At 52.8% G+C, this 18,216-nt stretch overlaps 1 protein-coding gene across 9 annotated transcripts in view; it reads right to left on the bottom strand.

Moving 5' to 3' along the window:
* Positions 1 to 527: 527 nt before the first annotated feature.
* The window catches only part of Ksr1 (kinase suppressor of ras 1), a 130,327-nt gene continuing 112,638 nt past the window's right edge, over positions 528 to 18,216 (bottom strand). For 2 of the 9 annotated variants that reach the window (XM_041664127.1, XM_041664135.1), the window contains exons 12-21: positions 16,517 to 16,565; positions 15,874 to 15,922; positions 15,044 to 15,423; positions 13,091 to 13,187; positions 9,768 to 9,901; positions 8,970 to 9,101; positions 8,669 to 8,804; positions 7,914 to 8,047; positions 6,774 to 6,854; positions 528 to 4,702 (exon numbers count right to left, since the gene is read on the bottom strand). In XM_041664127.1, the coding sequence (XP_041520061.1) occupies positions 4,624 to 4,702; positions 6,774 to 6,854; positions 7,914 to 8,047; positions 8,669 to 8,804; positions 8,970 to 9,101; positions 9,768 to 9,901; positions 13,091 to 13,187; positions 15,044 to 15,423; positions 15,874 to 15,922; positions 16,517 to 16,565 (1,271 nt within the window). In that variant the 3' untranslated portion in view covers positions 528 to 4,623. Of the gene's footprint in view, positions 5,817 to 6,773; positions 6,855 to 7,913; positions 8,048 to 8,668; positions 8,805 to 8,969; positions 9,102 to 9,767; positions 9,902 to 13,090; positions 13,188 to 15,043; positions 15,424 to 15,873; positions 15,923 to 16,516; positions 16,566 to 18,216 lie in introns of all 9 variants that reach the window. The other 7 variants (XM_041664134.1, XM_041664136.1, XM_041664130.1 and 4 more) reach the window with 6 other exon arrangements.

Genomic DNA, 18,216 nt, shown 5'->3' with positions numbered 1-18,216 from the left:
TCAGATCTTGTCTTTTTCTACTTTCTACTTCCCATGTAGATTAAATCTATGTAAGTCTTTCTTAGTGTCCGTATTGTCTAAGTTCTCTGGGATTGCGGTTTGTAGGCTGGCTTTCTTTGCTTTATGTTTAAAAACCACCTATGAGTGAGTATATGTGATAATTGTCTTTCTGTATCTGGGTTACCTCACTCAAAATGATGTTTTCTAGTTCCATCTATTTTCCTGCAAAATTCAAGATGTCATTTTTTTTTTTTTGCTGTGTAGTACTCCATTGTGTAAATGTACCTCATTTTTTAAAAATCCATTCTTCGGTCGAGGGGCATTTAGGTTGTTTCCAGGTTCTGGCTATGACCAACAAAGCTGCTATGAAGCCCCAGCCCCCCATGGGACATTTTCTAGTTTTTTTTTTTTAATTTGAGCTTTATATCAGTGGGATGTTTACTTTTCATGTGAGTAAGTGCTCTCCACTTTTCAATTTTTCATAAAAGTTTAAGAAAAACTTGAAATGTTTGGGTAGAATTCACATGTTAAGTCAGTAGGTCTAGAATTTTGCCTGGAGGTGACCAATTTAATCTCATTACTAGTTTGTAGGTATGTTTGCAAATAAATTACTTTGGTTTAGTCTTAGTGGACTTTGTGTGTGTGGTTCATCCAGTTTATCTCATTTGTTGATATGCATTCATTCTGCCCTACAGTCCTTTTTATTTCTGTAGGGTCAGTAGCAATGTCTCCATGGGTTACTGACATGGGTGCTGAGAATTGAACTCTGGTCCTTGGCAAGAGCAGGATGTGCTCTTAATTAAATACTGAGTCATCTCTCCAGCCCTGAGACACCTGTTCTGAGGTCTAGGTATAGTCAAACTATCTCTCTCTCCTGGAACTTGCTATCTAGCTGACAATGGGCTTGAACTCTTGAACCTCCAGTCCTGGCTGCAGAGCACTTTCTTGCCCTCCTACGCCATCTGCTCACATGGTCCCCAAAAGTCATCTAGACCGGTCAAAACAAACACGAGCCCCAGAAAACCTTGGTAAAACTTTATTCACAAATGCCAGACCATAGGCCTGGCTCAGCCAAGAGGGTGCATTCTTTAGTGGCAAAAACCCTGGTATAACACGTTCATCAAGACTCGCCATTTTAATTTAAATTAAAGCATTTCTGGAAGACAAATGTAATTGATAGAAAATATAAAAACTTTTACTGTACAAATTTTACATCACATTCAAAATAAGCAAATGAACATGTGCCTCGTGGCCACAGAAGACACTGGTAGCACACAGATGACGTCCTGGCTAGCGCCGTAGGATAGCATGGCTAATCCACCCCCACTCTGTCACTACAGAGCTACACAGGCTTGCTGCTCCCTGCCTGGACCATAGGACAATGGCCAAGGACTTTGATTTGGTGCATAGGAGGGGCCAGACCAGCTCTAGCTAGGATTCATGACTTCATGGCCACTCCGATGGGTTAAGGCCTCCTTGGAGGTGAGGCTTGGAACTTGGGATGTCTGGAAAGGGGCCAAAGTTTTTGCTGGACTCAGACCTTAGGTGGGCAGGCCCTCTGCAGCTCATGCCTTTTTTTCTTTCTTTCTCTCTCTCTCTCTCTCTTTTTTTTTTTTTGTTTTTCGAGACAGGGTTTCTCTGCAACTTTGGAGCCTGTCCGGGAACTCGCTCTGTAGACCAAGTTGGCCTCAAACTCACAGAGATCCATCTGCCTCTGCCTCCCGGGTACTGGGATTAAAGGCGTGTGCCACCACCGCCTGGCTTCATGCCTTTTTTTCATTGCCTTCACAGTGGCTATTGGGGCTGAATTCACAGTATCTGTCATCCTTCATGTGTTTCCCAGGAGACAGGGAGAGCACAGAAAAGGCAAACTTTCCTAACCTCAATTCACAGTCACTTAAGTAGAAAAGGAAACAGGGACCATGGTGGGGGACTCTCTTAAACGAAGGGCAGTACAGCAGCAGGCCTTGGAGAGGAAGTGAGGAAGGTTCCAGCACTATAGCTTCACCAGTGGCCCCAGGGTTCCATGATGTCAGGCCCCCTGCATACTGACCCCCAGCAGATGGTCAGCTCCTTAAAGCAGGGACCATGGCTACTCTAACTGGTCCCCAGTGTGTGCACAAGATCACATTCGCTGCAGGGCTCAGTGCTTCTGGCCCTGAGATGTCTATGGTACAGGGTGAGACCCGGTGGGCTGTGTGTGATGCCCTCTGTGGTCTGGTGTTGAGGGATGACTGAAAGGGCTGACTCAGCTGCCAGCCTGATGACTCATGTTCAACTGGTGAGGGGAGGCCAACGCCACACCAGTCACAAAGTGGGAGAATGGCCAGAGGCTCAGTCATTGTGGCCTCTGGGAAGGGACAGCCATGAGACTGCCACAGAGGCAGTAGTTAGACTCTGTGGTTTAGAGTAGGGAGGTCACACCAAGGGTTAGGGTGGAAAGCCAAAGGGACGCGGAAGTGACATGATGGTCCCATTTCAGAGGACAGATGACCCATGCAGAACTGAACAGAGGCTCGCAGCTCTTCCTCCTTCCCACACTGGGGCAGGGTCAAGATGCCACTGTCCCAGCTCTCCTGTAGCATGAACAGCTGTGCTGGGGTGGATGAGGGGAGGCTCCCACAACTTCTCAGACACCTGCACTGGACTCTGGTGCTAGGGCAGGCTCTGACAACTGAGGCTTAGTCGGTGTTTAAGGGGGAGCCACATGGCCACTCCACAGTGGGACTGTAAGCCACTCGAGAATAAGTAGTGATGGCCAGGACTATCCGAGGGTCAGAGGTGTGAGCCCTGGTAACAGCCGTGGAGAGAGAAAAGCAGGTACCCTCCTCCTCTCCTTACCGGTGCCTTCCTGGGACCCTGCAGCAGCTCCCTCAAGGACAGTCACTGCCTGCCAAGGCCTGCCTGCCCTCTCTCCCGGGCCTCACCCAGCCACTGTTATCAGCTGGCTAGCAGGACAACAAATCACCACTTCACTTAGGAATCCTCAGACACTGCTGCTTCTCTCTCAGAGCACCCAAGGCAGACCCAGGAGGCTGGGCTGACCCCTGTGAGGGCCTGAGCTGCCCCGGGAATGTCTGTCTCCTAGAGAGGGGAGTCCTGAGATCTCGGCAGGGCGCTAGGTAGATGACGTCTCCTACCCAGAGCACAGCTTTCTGAGACAGCTCAGAAGAAAGGAGTAGGCACAGGGGTAACTACCGTGATAGCAGGGTAGAGACAGGCTCTTCCTCCTTCCCACACCGGGGCAGGGTCAAGATGCCACTGTCCCAGCTCTCCTGTAGCATGAACAGCTGTGCTGGGGTGGATGAGGGGAGGCTCCCACAACTTCTCAGACACCTGCACTGGACTCTGGTGCTAGGGCAGGCTCTGACAACTGAGCCTTAGTCGGTGTTTAAGGGGGAGCCACATGGCCACTCCACAAAATCTACCCACTTCTCCACGCCCATTTCTTCCCCCTTCTGGTTGTGGAGTCGGATGCTGCCCAACCTCTGCTCAAGGACTGCAACACGTCTGATTCACCCCAATCCCTCCTGCCTGCTGGAATGAACACAAGCACAAGTTTGAGGCTCACGGATAGGGACTTACTAGGTACGTCTCACTCAAGTCTCTCGACAGCCTCAGGCCCCAATCTGAGCTCAGGGCACACACATGGGTCAGAATGGGCTAAAAGGCTTCGATGAGACTGGGAAAGTGGAAGTGGTGGTAGTTCTGGAACCTTCTGGCATGACAGACATGGGTTTTAAAGTGCTAGGGTCACTAGGGTCACTGTAGGCTGTATTTGCCACCTTCACCGTCTTCCTCAACCAAGGACTCACTGGACACGCGGCTGATGGGCTAGCTCTTGGCTCTGGGGGTGAATTGAGGCACTGGGGGGTGTGTGTAATGATGAAGGCTGGGTTCCACAGCCTACGAGCCTGCCTGGAGGCCACAGAGAAGCAGCGAATGTCTCCACAGACGTGTGGTTGTTTCCTCCTGCTGCAGTACAAGCTGAGCTAAGAGCCATCAGATCTGTCCAGAAGCCACCTGGATTCTGTCTGTACTTTTTTAATACAAGCCCGGAGCAGAGCAGAAACTAAATCCAAACTCTTCAGGAACTCCTGACCCCATAGTCCAGATGGGTTCCTGGCCAGGGTTTCCTCTGCAAGTTAAGGAACAGTTGGTGTTCCTTATAGGACAAACAGAGGGACCAGTGGGAGTCAGAGCCAGAGCATAGGCCGGGGCAAGCCTTCTGTCATGTCCTCTTTTCCTAGGATAGTAACATTCATGCTACTTTTCTTCCTTCTTGCTCAACCCTGGGTCCCTCGCTGCTGCAGAATCGTAGAATAGGAAACGTGGGGGCATTTCTCTTGCTCTGAGGTGGCAGCACCCTTCTGCGGAATTATTATTAACTACTGTAAAACACCAAGCTTGCGGGGCAGAAACCTCTGTGTAAACACTGGCTGTAGTGGTGTCGTCTGGAGAGGCGGGTATGGCTCCGATCCTGAGCCCCACGCCCCCCTGTAATGTACATTCTTCACGGAGGAGTCATGCAAAGCTTTTCTGAGTCCTCCTGGTGGCGGTTTGTGTGTTTCGTTATCCTGTTTCAGATAGGAAGACACCCTCTGCACGAATGTGCACGGCCGGCTACATCTTTGGATTACTGGACTCCAGGGCGCCCAGGCCAAACCTTTCAAAGCGGGGCATGACTTTGCTGCTGTTAATGCTGCGGAGAGGAGCAGAGACATGGGTTATGGCTCTGCTGGTTTTGACCAGAGTTAAGATGTTGCTGGCTATGCTTGGCAGAGGATCTGAGTGAGGACAACTGCTCGGCCCATGGCCTTGGCATAGCTGCTCCTGGCCCCTAAGTCCTGGGCGTCGGCCACAGTCCCTACCTGGAGAACAGTGACATGGCCTGTTCACCTGACTCGCCAGCACCCAGCATAACAGCAGCTACTGTGGGACGGAGGGTGTTCCCTCACTGGCTGCTCCGTGTGGATGTGGAGCTGGTGAGAGACCTGAGGACTTGTACTAGGACTGATGTCACACACTCTTTCTAGAAATGGTGTTCAAGTGGGGTCCACTGCGGGGAGCAGAATCAATCCTGAGCCCAACAGAGATCTCTGGTCAGGGTCATGGACCCCCTAGCAGGTGTGAACAGCAGCTCTGCCTCCATTACTGAGTGACAGATATCACTCTGTTTAGGACATTTCTGAGTGTGGCTTCTAAGGACTCAGCCCTTCTGAACTGATGCCGTCCATGGCAACATGATGTGTGTGTGTATGTGTGTGTGCGTGCGCGCGCGCGTGCATGCCTACTGTCCTCTGTCTTCATGAGAGAGACACAGGGCTCCAGACAGGGCCCGTGACCTCAGTGCGAGCTTTGGGCAGCTCTGAACCACTACACCCCTTGCAGGACAATGTCCCTCCCAGGGTTGTCAAGCTCCTTCCCATCCTCTGAGCATGCTCAGCAGGGGCTCGTGAAGGTGTTAGTAGGGGCTAGGGACCAGAGGAACACAAGCAAGAGCCACTCTTAGGAGAGCAGGAGAGAAAAGACCGTCTCATCCACGGAGGCTGTTCTTCCGCCTTGAGGGGTCACCCTGTTAGTGCCATCCTCCCCTGGCAGTGACTCAAGTCAGGTACCCACAGGCCGTATGGAGGGGAGGGGCCGTTGTTAAAAACAGAGCACAAGAAGGAGTCTGGAGGGAGGAGACTGGAGCAGCAGAGATGGCATCCCCTGGGTTAGTGCCCGCTGGCGTTTGGAGTCTTAGAAGTCACGGAGCGGAGCTGGCGGTTAGGAGGAAGGAAGCCTGGGGCATGCAAGACAGCCAGGCCTACAACCTACAGACAGAGAGAGAGCAGCGTCAAAACCTGAGCCTGAAGAAGCCAGGGCACAGCGTCTGGCCAGAGCGACACAGCTGCCTGCAGAGAATAGGATCCCCAACTCCACCCCTCGGGATGAGAGAGGGGCAACTTTGACAGGTGGTGTGGGCACGGGGGAGCTTTTCCAAGTTCCCATGGGGCCGTGATGGGCACCCCTCAGTTCCTTAAGCCCACAGCTCCTTGTGATAATCAAACTGGCCCCCTACGGAGTACCACTTCTGCTCCCTGATGCTTTCCCTCCCCTCTGTATTTATTATTACTATTACTGTTACTAACATTGGTAGTGCTGGGGCCTCATAGATGCTAAGCAAGAGTTCTATCGTGGAGTCTCATCCCCAGCAATTTGTTGATGCTTTTTGTTTGTTTGTTTGTTTATTAAGACAGGGTCTCTCCTGGCACTCACTACATAGACCAGGCTGGCCTTGAGATCCACCTGCCTCTGCCTCTGAAACTGGAATTAAAAGTGTGTGTCAGTCACCGTGCTCAGCTGCCATTGGTGCTTTTACTTCTGAGACTTCACTATGTATCCCAGGCTAGACCCAAACTTAAAATCTTTCTGCCTCAGCCTCCTGGAAGCTGGGGTAATAGGCATATGCTACCACAACTGGCTCATGCTACCACAAGTCACTCATTCCTCCTCTGAACTTCACCCAGAAGTGGGATTTGGGGGACTTGGCTTAATGAGCTCATTTTCTCTTACCCACATGGTGTGGAGAGGGGCTACACCCCTCTGTGAGAAACACTAGCCCAGTGGCCCTTGCTGGTGCCCATTTCAGCTGCAAAATGTCACTGTGGATTATGGGAATGAAAGCATGGATGCGAGAAGCTGGCATGCAGAGACAGAATGGGAAGCGCAGGTATTCAGTGGGGACAGTCACACACAGGCAGGAAATGAGAGAAGTGATAGAAACACACTATTCCTCCAGAACTGGACAGGAGCTCTTAAAGTCAGGGTGACCATAGCATCCTTTCCCGTAGTAGTGGCTCCGCCAGCGGCTGGGGGTGCCCGAGACCATTTCGCCAGCAGTTGAAGAGGGCCGTTGGATCCGGTCCGGCCAGCAGACAGGTGGAGGAGTCAGGGTCGGGGGCAGGGGAGATGACAAGACAGGCCAGGGGATCCGCCACCCCCCGAAAATGAAAAGTGACAAAGTCATGGGGAAAGAAAAGAGAAAGTGAGAGTTAGCGGCCCCGGAACAGAGACCAGAAACAGAAGGCTCTTCCTGGCTGTCATGGAAGCTTGGGAGCTGGTGGCTGTGGGCAGGTGACAGCTCTACTAGTAAACTCAGTTTCCCATCTGTGAGATGAGAAGGTGGCACTGACCGGCTTCCAGCAACAGGGGTCGTCTTTGGCTGCCAATGCCTGCCCAGTGCCTGCCCAGTGCCGGCAGGGTTTGGTGGAAGAGGAACCCTGTATTCACAGGGCCCAAGACCTACAACAGCACAGGGCTCAGCCTGGAGGCCTCATCACCCCTCGCCCACTGTCAATGCCCACACCTCACCTGCCAAGCTTATGGGATTTACCTGATACTTCTGGGCAAAGTTCCTTACCTAAGCCCCGCTGTGGAAACTGAGGCAAGTAACGAGGCCCCACGTCCTGACAAAGGGGTGTGGCTGGAGAGGGGTCATAGAGGAGGAAGCCAGAGTAGAAACAGAAAAGGACAAAATGCAGGAGAGATGACAGTGGCCCCTGGGGCTCTGGGGCTCTACACAGCTGAGTGGCATGGCCCATTAAGGGACAGCAAGATTTCAGTGCTCAACAGCTCAGCGACTAAGGGGGTACCAGGTCCTGATCTCTGACCCTTTCTCCTCTCAGGCATAACTTTCTCACCCTGGTCTAGCCTGGGCTTGGTGTCAGTGATGCTCTAATACAGTGAGTGACATGTAGATTCCCACAGGAGGAAACTGGAGGTGTCTGCCTGCTAAGGGCGTCTCTCCCCCGCCCCCATGGAAGCCCCAGAGCATAGTCTGATGCCTGTTCAGCAGAGGGTGCCCTTAAACACCCCAGACAGGCTCTCCAGGATCTGATGGCAGGTCAGGCTTAGGAGGGAGTACTTACTCAGCCGACTTCCAAAAGTGCCCCGGATGGGAGAGCCGCCGGTTCAGCTTGGGCAGCTTTTCCAGCATGTCCATCAGCAGGCTGAAGCTGGGTCTTTCCTGCAGGTCGAAAGCCCAGCACGCAGACAGGATCTCCTGCAAAGGGCACTGTGGTCAGTGTGTGTGGGCATCTGGGAAGGGGTGAGGATGCAGATGGACAGGACACTTCCTAAGGGTTCCTGTGAAGTCCCTAAGTGCCCTGCACAACTATGGGCACAGAATCCTGGGAAGTAAGCATTTCAGAGGTGACATCAACCTTCCAGGTCAAAACGAACTTGCCTGTTTCCCTTCCTCCTCAGCTTGTCCTTCCCTAACGTCAGTGACCAAGTCAGGCAGGATGGAAATAGGAGAGGGGGACTGAAGGCAGGTGGCCTTTGCACATCGTAGGAACGTGGAAGTGTCCAGGGGTGAATGTGAGGTCCTAGGACTGTATACAGGGTGGGGCGGCCACAAATGGGCGTCTCAGCGCTACCAGAGTGAAGACTGGCGGGACAAGAACTGACACAGGGACGCAGCTGCCAGCCTGCAGAGCAGCTGCCATGACGGAAGGAAGGCCTTCTCTCAGGGTCCACTCAGCCCCCAGCACCATCTGCAGCCTTGTCACCCAGAAGGGTGGCCTACACACGCAGCCATCACAAGACCCCAGGCTCGGGGTGAGCGGAGGGCAGTCATGTCACACGCCCAACCCGCCATCGGGCCCTGCTTCCTTCTACTCACGCCGACTTCCTTCCCCAGGCTGACGGAGGCCAGGACGCGCCTCACTCCTTCCCCACTTCCGATCTGCCAGATCAAGGCTTCTGCACGCTGGTGTTTAAAGGGCCACTCTCTCGCCTGTAGTTCATACCACACGGTCCTATGGAGACACACCACAGTGTGAGCTCTTGTCCACATTAGGAGCCAGAGACAAAAGGTCAAAGACATGGTCACTCTGCCAACAAGGGGCACAGCCATGACTTCCCAAGGCACGCTTCCCAGCCCAATGGCCACCATTGTACTTGAGTGCCGGTGGCCTACTCACCCGAATGCATAGACATCGGCGGCTTTGGAGAAGGGCAGCTGGTCCTCATCCCTCCCGGGTATCATTTCTCGTACAATCTCAGGCGCCAGGTAGCACAGCCAATCATGGGACAGCTTCAGTTGGTTCTCACGCCTGGAGGCCAGGACAGGGACATGGGCCCCTCAGTGGGGAAGCAGGTGGCCTGACTGTACGCATCTGCGCTCATTCACATGTGGCAGAGAAAACTCAGAAAGGAATATGGAAGTTTTCCTTGCCTTTGAACAGGCTGGGCACTTCTAGAAAGGGAGGCCACAGTTGGGAATGGCAGGGAGCCACTGGGGACGGTGTTTGAGTCCTTGTACTGAGAGAGTGACTGGTCTGTCTAGGACCTCAGGCCTGTCTGCAGATGTCAAACCTGCAGGCTGACTCTCTGGCCTGTCAATCTTCCTTGAGGCCTCACCTCCAATCTTATGGAGGAGCTTTTCTTGTCACCCAACCCCTTCACAATCACAGGCAGTAAAATCCAACGCTCTTTCTCATCAAGAGGATATAAACCAGATCTCTCACCCATCACTGAGTAGCCAAGCCAAATGGGCCAGGGAACTCAGCTTCCACGGGTATCCACCTGAAAATCAGGTACCACGAGGAACCTAAACACCACCCAGACCTAACCCTGGACTGAAACCACATGGGCAGAACCAGGAACTGCGGCAACCTGGTCTGTGCAGGGAAGGCTCTTGCCAACGATACAGCCTGGGTATTCCACACTCGTGTAATGCTGCAGCCTCCCATGCATGCAGATATCCATGGTCAACTCACCGCTCCTCCCGGACTACGCCCGAGATCCCAAACAGCCCGAAGTCTGTGATGACCACTTTGCCGTTATCATAAAAGACATTCTTGGACTTGAGGTCTTTGTGCACGATGCCCTTGGCATGAAGATACCCCATGCCCTGCAAGACAGCCAACCTTGTATCAGAGGGTGGGGGATGCTGAGCTTTACTCGGGGTGAGGCGTGTTACCCATTCCCCCCGACCCCAATCTTAAGGATACCATCCTCACCTCACAGAGGCCCAGAGAGGGCAAGTGACTGCCCCAGGCCACACCACAGCAGTTAACCATGGAGCCCAAACCTGACCTCAAACCAGTTCATGCTCTTTCTACAGCCTCCTCAGACTTGGGTAAGGTGTGAGGCACGAGCACAATGACTGGCAGTGGGCAGAGATTGAGGAGGTAAAGATTAGCGGTAAGGGCTAGAGACGGAGCTCAGTAGTTAAGCGTGTGTTCCCATGCACTTGGTCCCATGTTCAGTACTCAGCATTAGCAATTCTAAATAATCAGGGCTGGAGGGATGGCTCAGTGGTTAGGAGCACCTCCTCCTCCTGCAGAGGATCAGAGTTCAGTTTCCAGCACCCACATAGGGTGGCTCACAGCCATCTGTAACTCTAGTTCCAAGGAATCCAGTGCCCATTTCTGGTCTCTGTGGGTACCAGGCATGCGCGCGCGCGCACACACACACACACACACACACACACACACACACACACACGGGATGAGGGGGCAGCAGATGGATGACAAGATCTTAGAAACAGATTTAATGAATAAGGAGTTCCCTAGATGGGCTCTGCTCCGAGGCAGGGCGACACCCAGAGCAGGTAAGAGACATTCCTTGGAGGGGATCTCAAGTTTGGCTGTTTCCAACACCTTGCCATGGTAACAGGGGATCCAGACCTGAAGCCTGAGTTCCACGCTCCACTCTCACTCAGCTAGCACTATGTGGCCCTGGGCACAGTGCTGGCCCCTCGGAGCCTCTGCCTCCTCATCTGTGGGTGAAATGGTGTGGGCGATTCCCACAGCAAGTGCTCTGGCCTGATCTCAAGGTCAGGGGCACATGGTCCAGGTGCTGGAGGGACAGGTTCCACCGTGGGCTAAGGACAAGCAGCTATCCCTGTCTGAGGCACTGAGTGGAGCTTGGTGGGTGACACTTGCAATCCCAGCACTTGAGAAACGGAGGCAGGGTTTAAGGTCATCCTCAGCTACAGTGGATCTGAGGACGCCCCACCCACATGCACAAGCCCCAGGAGTGACAGCTGGGAAGGGCCAGGTTACAGAGACAGGCTCTAGAGTGGAACCTGGACCATGAGTCTTTCTTCACCATTTCCCCGAGTCTCCACCATAACCCTCCAAGTTGTAAACCCTCTCAGGGAAGGTCAGGTCCTTCTGCTCTGCTTTTGATTCTCAATGCATCTCAGATTACTCCAAAGAGAAGTGACTAGGGTGGGGGTGAGGTGGGAGCTGAGCCAGGGCCCCCAGGGGCAAGAGAAGGTCTTTCAGTAAAAAGGGAATAGAAGGAGTGACAGGCCGCAAGAGCCTGCTGTCTCCAGAGTATCTGAGTCACTTGTCCTCCTGGCCCCCTTGACTCTGGTGACTCAGAGGGCAGTTCCCAGATCTGAGGGAGTAGGGAGGGGTAGAGGTCAGGTGTGGGGGTAGAGCAGAGTCCTTGATGAAAGGCCACACCTGAGGCAGAGGTGACACTGAGGGTTTTGGTCCTGGAAGTTTAATTTCTAAGTGTGGCCATGGGGAAAAAAAGGGGCAGACTGAAATCCTGGTTTGTCCCCCAATATCATTTTTATCTTTTCCTTTCTAAGACATCCACATATAAAATGGCCTGAGAGAAGAGGGGGAAGGAGGGGAAGAAGAGGAGGAGGGGTTGGAAAGGAAGGCCAGTTGACACACAGCGGCAAATGGGGGGCTCTTCTTTTCCGAGACAAGGTTTCATGTAGCTCGGGCTAACTTTGAATTTGTTTGATAACCAAGGATGATCTTGAACTTCTGATCCTCCAGTCTAGCTCCCAAAGACTGGGATTACAGGTGTGCCACTATGCCTGGTTTATGGTGCTGGGTACTGATCACATGACTTTGTACATGCTAAGCAAGCACTCGATCAGCTGAGCTCCATCCCAGCCCGAGAGCCTGCAGATTTTCAATACACAGAGAGGAGTCTTATCAGTGTTCCAGGTTTTCTGTTTTGTAGACAAGGCAGTCTCCCTTCCCTGTGTGGTCCAGGCTGAGTTCAAACTCTCAATCCTCCTGTCCCAGCCTTCCTAGCTCTGGGATTTATATTCACGGTACTTGGCTTTTATTCTTTTAAAATTAGATTCATTTTATGTGTTTTGCCTGAAATTATGTATGTGCATCATGTGTGTACTTGGTGCCCATGGAGGTCAGAAGAGGGTGTCGGATCCCCTGGACCTGGAGTTAAGGATGGTTATGAACCACTGTTTGGGTGCTAGGAATTGAACTTGCAAGAACAAGTGCTCTTAACCGCTGAGCCTGCCTCTCCAGCCCTCGTAATAGTTTGTATAAGCATCGAGTGAGAGGCTCACTTTAATTACTTTCTAGATGAGTACAGAATGGAAAAGAGCTGCCTGCACAGAACAAAAGGAAGCCTGGATTTGGATAACCACAAATTTGCAAAAGGTGTGGGTCTTTAAAACTTTTTTAAATCTATTTATATATTTTTAATGATTTATTTTTATTTTATGTGCAATGGTATTTTATCTGCATGTACATCTGTGTAAGGATGCCAGAGCCCTTGGAACTGGAATTACAGACAGCTGTGAGCTGCCATGTGGGTGCTGGGATGTTGAACCTGGGTCCTCTGGAGAGCAGCCAGTGCTCTTAACTGCGGCACCATCTCTCCAGCCCAAGTGTGGGTCTTTTGATACCCTGAAGTGAAGCATTCTGTTCCCCACTGGCGATACTAAGAAACCCTCACCACACCTAGCTCTTGCCAACTGTTCTCTGTACGGATGATGTCATTCTGTCTCTGCTCTGACCTAATCAAGGAGGCTGTGTTGGTACTCACAGAGGGGAAGCTGAGGCTCAGAGAGGCTAAACAAGCTCCGTGAAGTCACACAGCTAGAGTGATACTTTAGAACATGCAATTTTTTCACAGCTAATTCAGTTCTATTAACACCAGCTGAGTGGTGAGCTCTGGACCTGATTGGATGAGACCAGGTTGAAGTGTCCCAGTTAGGAGACAGAGGAGCCACAAACTACCTGGCACAGCCAATATGGCCTGGGGAAGGACCAAGAGCTCTAGAGGCAGCTGGAACCACCCTCCCCAACCCTGCTTTTACCTTGATGATCTCCTGGGCGATCTGCCTCGTCTTGTTGATGTCCAGAGATATCTTGGGGTCCCTCACGAATGAGTGCAACGTCCGCCCCTTGCAGAAACTGTTGAGGGCAGTGGGGTTGGAAAGAGGCCTGAAGCTGCGATAGGCTAACCCCACTCCCATGGAACCTGGGTGGGGAACTGGGCCCACCTGCTTCTGGAAGGTTCTCCATCCCAACCAACAAGACACAAACATGTGTTTTTTAAACCAAGACTCCAGCTGGAGCCCAACTAGACATGCACATACATGCACATCCATTTCTGGAGGTGCAAGGCCTGCCAGCTTTCCCTGCACGAGGAAACAGCTTGACCACACTCCCAGCCAATCAAGGCCGAACGGGAGGAACTCTGCCTCTGGGACTCTCAGCAGGCTACATGGAGCCTCTGGGCTCACCACAAAGTTATTTTCATTATATGTAGATTCCAGGACATCACATCCTGTTGCTGACTGAGTAGTCTGTTCCTCTCTGTGCAGCCCCTTGCACTAATCCTAAGCTCTTCAGGAACTGGCGGCATGAGTGACAGGAGGGTGGATGAATGGCAGAGGAGGCTGCAGAGCTGCGGCACCCCTAAGTGGTTTGCTTGTTTCCCCAAAGCGCGGATGCAGGTGCAGGACACCTCATGCCGGTGAGGGCGGGTTCTCTTGGCTTTGTGGAATGGAAGTCATGAGTACCCGAGTTGGGCTCCATCGCCCACTTACAAAGCGAACATGAAACTGGACGTGACAACAGACGCCTTTATTCTCAGTACCCAGGAGGCAGGAGCAGGTGAATCTGAGTTCAAGTCCAGCCTGGCCGACACAGTGAGTTCTAGGACAGCTGAGGCTCTATCAGTAGACCCTATCTGTGCGTGTTTGTCAACCCACGCATCTGTAAACCCCAGTGTTGGGGTCCGAACTCAGGCCCTCAGGCTCACACGGGTGTTCTTGTCCATCAAGCCTTCTCCCCAGCTCCCTTGTCTGATTTTAAAGTGGCCCAGGCAACTGTTTCTGTGTCTAGGCCTGCTGCTCTGGGCAAGGACATTGTTTTCCATGGAGAACGACAAGTGGGTCACAGAAGCCTTTCTGAAGTAGAAACAGGCAATCTACACCAAGACAGCAAAATGTCAGGACTGGGGTATGGCTCAGCATGGCACCCGCTGAATGCACACGGCACCGGGCTCACCCCACAGCAAAACGTGCATCCCGAAGTAGACCTGAGGCCTACAGTCAACCAAGAGAGATAAAATGTGAACCAGCATTATTTTAGTTATATATTTCTAAATTAAACTGTTTATTTCTGTTTATGTGCATGTGTATATGTGGTATGTGTGCACACAGCACAGCATGCCTGTGGAGGTCTGAGGACAACTCGTGGGAGTCAGTTCTCTCCTAGGGGTTCTGCGAATCAAAATCAGGCTCCCAGGTTTGTGCACCAAGTGCCCTCACCTGCTGAGTCATCTCATGGGCCCCCAATCGGCTTTATTGTAATGGAAGGGATACTGAGATTCACCACACCCACTTTCGTGGGGAGACGTGTCCAGGCAAGGGGCTGTAAGTGTAGCTTCTGCTCTGTGTCTTCTAGAACACTAGGGTTTCCTTTATGCTCAGAGGGGTCTCTTGATCGATTGGTTGATTTACTTATTTATTTATGCATTTATTTTGAGGAGAGCCAAGGTCTTGCTATGCAGACCCAGCTTTCTAAAACTCAAGATTCCCCTGTGTCAGCTTCCGGGTGCCAGCACTACAGGCGTATGCTGCCATGCCCAGCTCTGGTGTTCTAACATCAGTGGGCAGTGTGGATGGGGACATGATTCCCTATCTTTAGTTTTCTTCTTCCTCTTTGATAACCCTTCCACATCCTCCAGGGCATCCACAGAAGCCTTGGGCTTCAGGGACAGGGAAGCTGTGCTGCTCACGGGCCCAGGCGGGGTGGCTTACCTGGTGATAATGGCCAGGTGGGGTGGGTTCATGCAGGCCCCCATAAAGAGCACCACGTTCTCATGCCTGGTCTGCCTGTAGTTCATCACCTCTTTCTTGAACAGCTTCAGGTGGTCCTGATTGTGGCCATCTATCTCCAGCAGCCGAATGGCCACCTCGCCATGCCAACGGCCTCGGTGCACCCGGCCCCAGCGGCCCTGCCCAATGGGCTCGCCTAGCTCCACCTGTTCAAAGGGGATGTCCCACTCCTGCAGGTACACGCTGGTCTGGCTGGCTTTTCGAGAGATGGGACGCCGCCAGGGCCGGCGGGAGCTGGGGAGGTCGTCCACCTCGTCCTCATCATCTTCTGCCTCGGATTTGCCAGCCTCAGGTTCCTCAGCCTGAGAGGAGAATGAGATTGAAAGAGAGGAGTGAGTCTGGGTCTCATGTAGCCCAGGCTAGCCTCCAACTTGCTATGTAGCTGAGGATGACTTTGACCCTCTGATCCTACCACCTCCATCTCCTCAATGACCTGCACCACCACAACTGGTTACGGCGGTCCTTGACACCTATGAGAATCGCCTATCACGCTCTGATTACACAGAGATAGATGCCTACCCCCATCCCAGGCCAGGGACTGGGTCTGTAGGCTGGGAGCCGGGACAGGAGAATACAGAGGCTCTCACAGCTAGCGCTCAACATCATTCTCTGGTTATGCACACCACACCTGCCCACACCTGCTGCAACAGGCTCTGCATCCTCACTCCTCCACGGCCCCCACCACCCTGTGCACCCTAAGAGAGGAGAGAGAGGCAGCTATCTTGGGTCTCAGGCAAATCGCTCCCACTCACCTCTGCTTCATGAACACCCAGCACGTCTGCTTTGGGCTGGTCGTCGGGCCTAAGAGTGAAACGGGCTTTGTCAGGGAGCTCCTGGGCTGGGCCAAGGGCGGCCCTGGGGGAGGCAATGTGGAAGCTGAGGATATGGCTGGAGGCTGGGGGTGGGAACGCGAGGGTGGGCAGTTACCGCCCTGGCCCTTGCAGCACGTGGTGCAGGGTCCCACGCTCCTGCCTCTGAGCAGGCTATCACCACCTCACAGTGTGAACTTATGTAATTTAACCCCTCTAAATGGTTGCACTTAGAGACCTACTTTCTGGCTAAGAACTGAGGGGCCAGGAGACAGGAGCTCAAGGTAACCTAATGGAGAGGGGGATCCAGAGGCAGGAGCTAGGTGTAGCAAGTCTCTCTGTGTTCACCTATATTTCCTGCTGAGCCATGAGTCTGCTGCTGTTGTATACACAGCCCCATACAGGGCTGACAGTATGGATAGGAGGCGAATGTAGATTCGCCCATCCCCCACCAGGATGGCCCAGAACCAGAGGGTCAGATATATAGGGGTTGGTTGGGAGGGTCAGATATGTAGGGGTGGGCTGGGAGGTAGCTGGGGAGGGTAAGATATGTAGGGGTAGGTGGGTGGCTGGGGAGGGGTCATACCGTGTGCTGTCAGCTGTGCTGGAGGGCAGGGCTGCCTGAGCTGAAATGTCTGTGGGAAAGAGAACAGGAGCAAAGTGTGAGGATGCTTTCCTTCATCCCCAAAGACTAGCACACCAGGGACACCCCTTCTCTTCTGAGCTGTCACCTCTCCTCAGGCCGCTTCCACCAGGATCAGCTCATATTTTGCAAGCTGACACAAACTCAGTCTCTACAGCCTTTGGTCTACATGGCTGCCCCAGGCAGAGGCTCTGGGTGAGTGACTCTAGAGACCCCAACAATTAATACTACTGCTGTGGGCTCAAATGACCCCATTGTGGCAAAAGCTAACACTGCTGCCCCCACAGAGGGTCCTTCTGGAAGGAAGCAGGGCTGGCTGTCATCTTTCAAAGCAAGGATACCCTTTGCCTAGCTAGAGGTCAGGCTGGCAGCTACACAGCACCGATAACGTCTGTGGCACCTGGTGCCTAGTGTAGCTGCTGGTCCCGACTCTGAGAGTGGTTGGCTGCCTTCACAGTGCTGCGCAAGAAGAGGAAATCCAGTCTGTGCACCAAGAGGCTCCAGGTTGGCAACTAAGGCCGGCCCGGGACCCTAGGTGGCCCAGCTGTAGCACAAAGACCCACTTCTAGGACACCAGAAACAGACACGTCCCCTCCCGAGCAGAACAAAGAGCCACGTGAAAAGCTGTGGTGGTGAGCAGAGCTCTCCTCTCTCCACAAAGAGAACCAGGAAGTGGCAACAGCTCAAGCTATCAGAGGCCCCTTTCCTACCCTGGACAAAGACCTTTCCCCTCAGCCCTCAGCCAGTCTCCTTTGCTGGAAGGGTTTCTCCACAGCCGTCAGAGAAACCAGACTCCGACAGAAGCTGTGGCCTTCTTATGGGGAGATGCACATGTGAGCGCAACACCCTGGGCAGTGTTGGGGTCCACGGGCCTCAGAAGCATCTGCTATGACCTCTCCAGCCACCTCCATATTGCCTCCAGACTGCCAGGCCAGCATATTCACACATGCTCAGGCCACTCCAGAAGCTACACATGTCTTGGGTGAGGTGCGGGGGTAGGGGTGGGGGGCAAAGGTCTGGGAAGCCTCACACCTGCCCTTAAGAATGTATTGTGCGGGGGCTGGAGAGATGGCTCAGTGGCTAAGAGCATTGCCTGCTCTTCCAAAGGTCCTGAGTTCAATTTCCAGCAACCACATGGTGGCTCACAACCATCTGTAATGAGGTCTGGTGCCCTCTTTTGGCCTTCAGACATATACACAGAAAGAATATTGTATACATAATAAATAAATATATAAAAAAGAACGTATTGTGCATTCTGTTCTTGTTCCAGTTAGTACTCGGAGCCCTACTCCAGCTGCAGGGCACAGCAGGCCACTCGGGAAGAAATGCTGTGGTTCCCCAGTTGAGGGGGGACACTAGTGTACATATACACCCTAGAGCCGGTAACTACAAAGGCTCTGGGAGGTGAGGTAGGGGATCACACAACAGGGGTGCACCCAAAGCCCCTGGCAGCCTGCACACACACATGAATAGAATTATGGGGATAATGGTTACCAAATGCTCCAACTCGATTCTTCAAGGGAGCTGATCCAGAGAATAGAAAAGCCTGGAATAGGCAAAATACTGGGGTTTCCAGTCTTGGCAAATCAGAGAAAAGACTATTAGAGTTGTCTAAAGCGCATAACCCCACAGTGTTGGGTACT

This window comes from Microtus oregoni, unplaced genomic scaffold (genome assembly GCF_018167655.1).
Source record: "Microtus oregoni isolate MIOR12 unplaced genomic scaffold, Mior012 000015F_ref0000493, whole genome shotgun sequence".
In the NCBI taxonomy this organism is placed as follows: domain Eukaryota; kingdom Metazoa; phylum Chordata; class Mammalia; order Rodentia; family Cricetidae; genus Microtus; species Microtus oregoni.
This window is presented reverse-complemented; position numbering and strand designations above follow the sequence as displayed.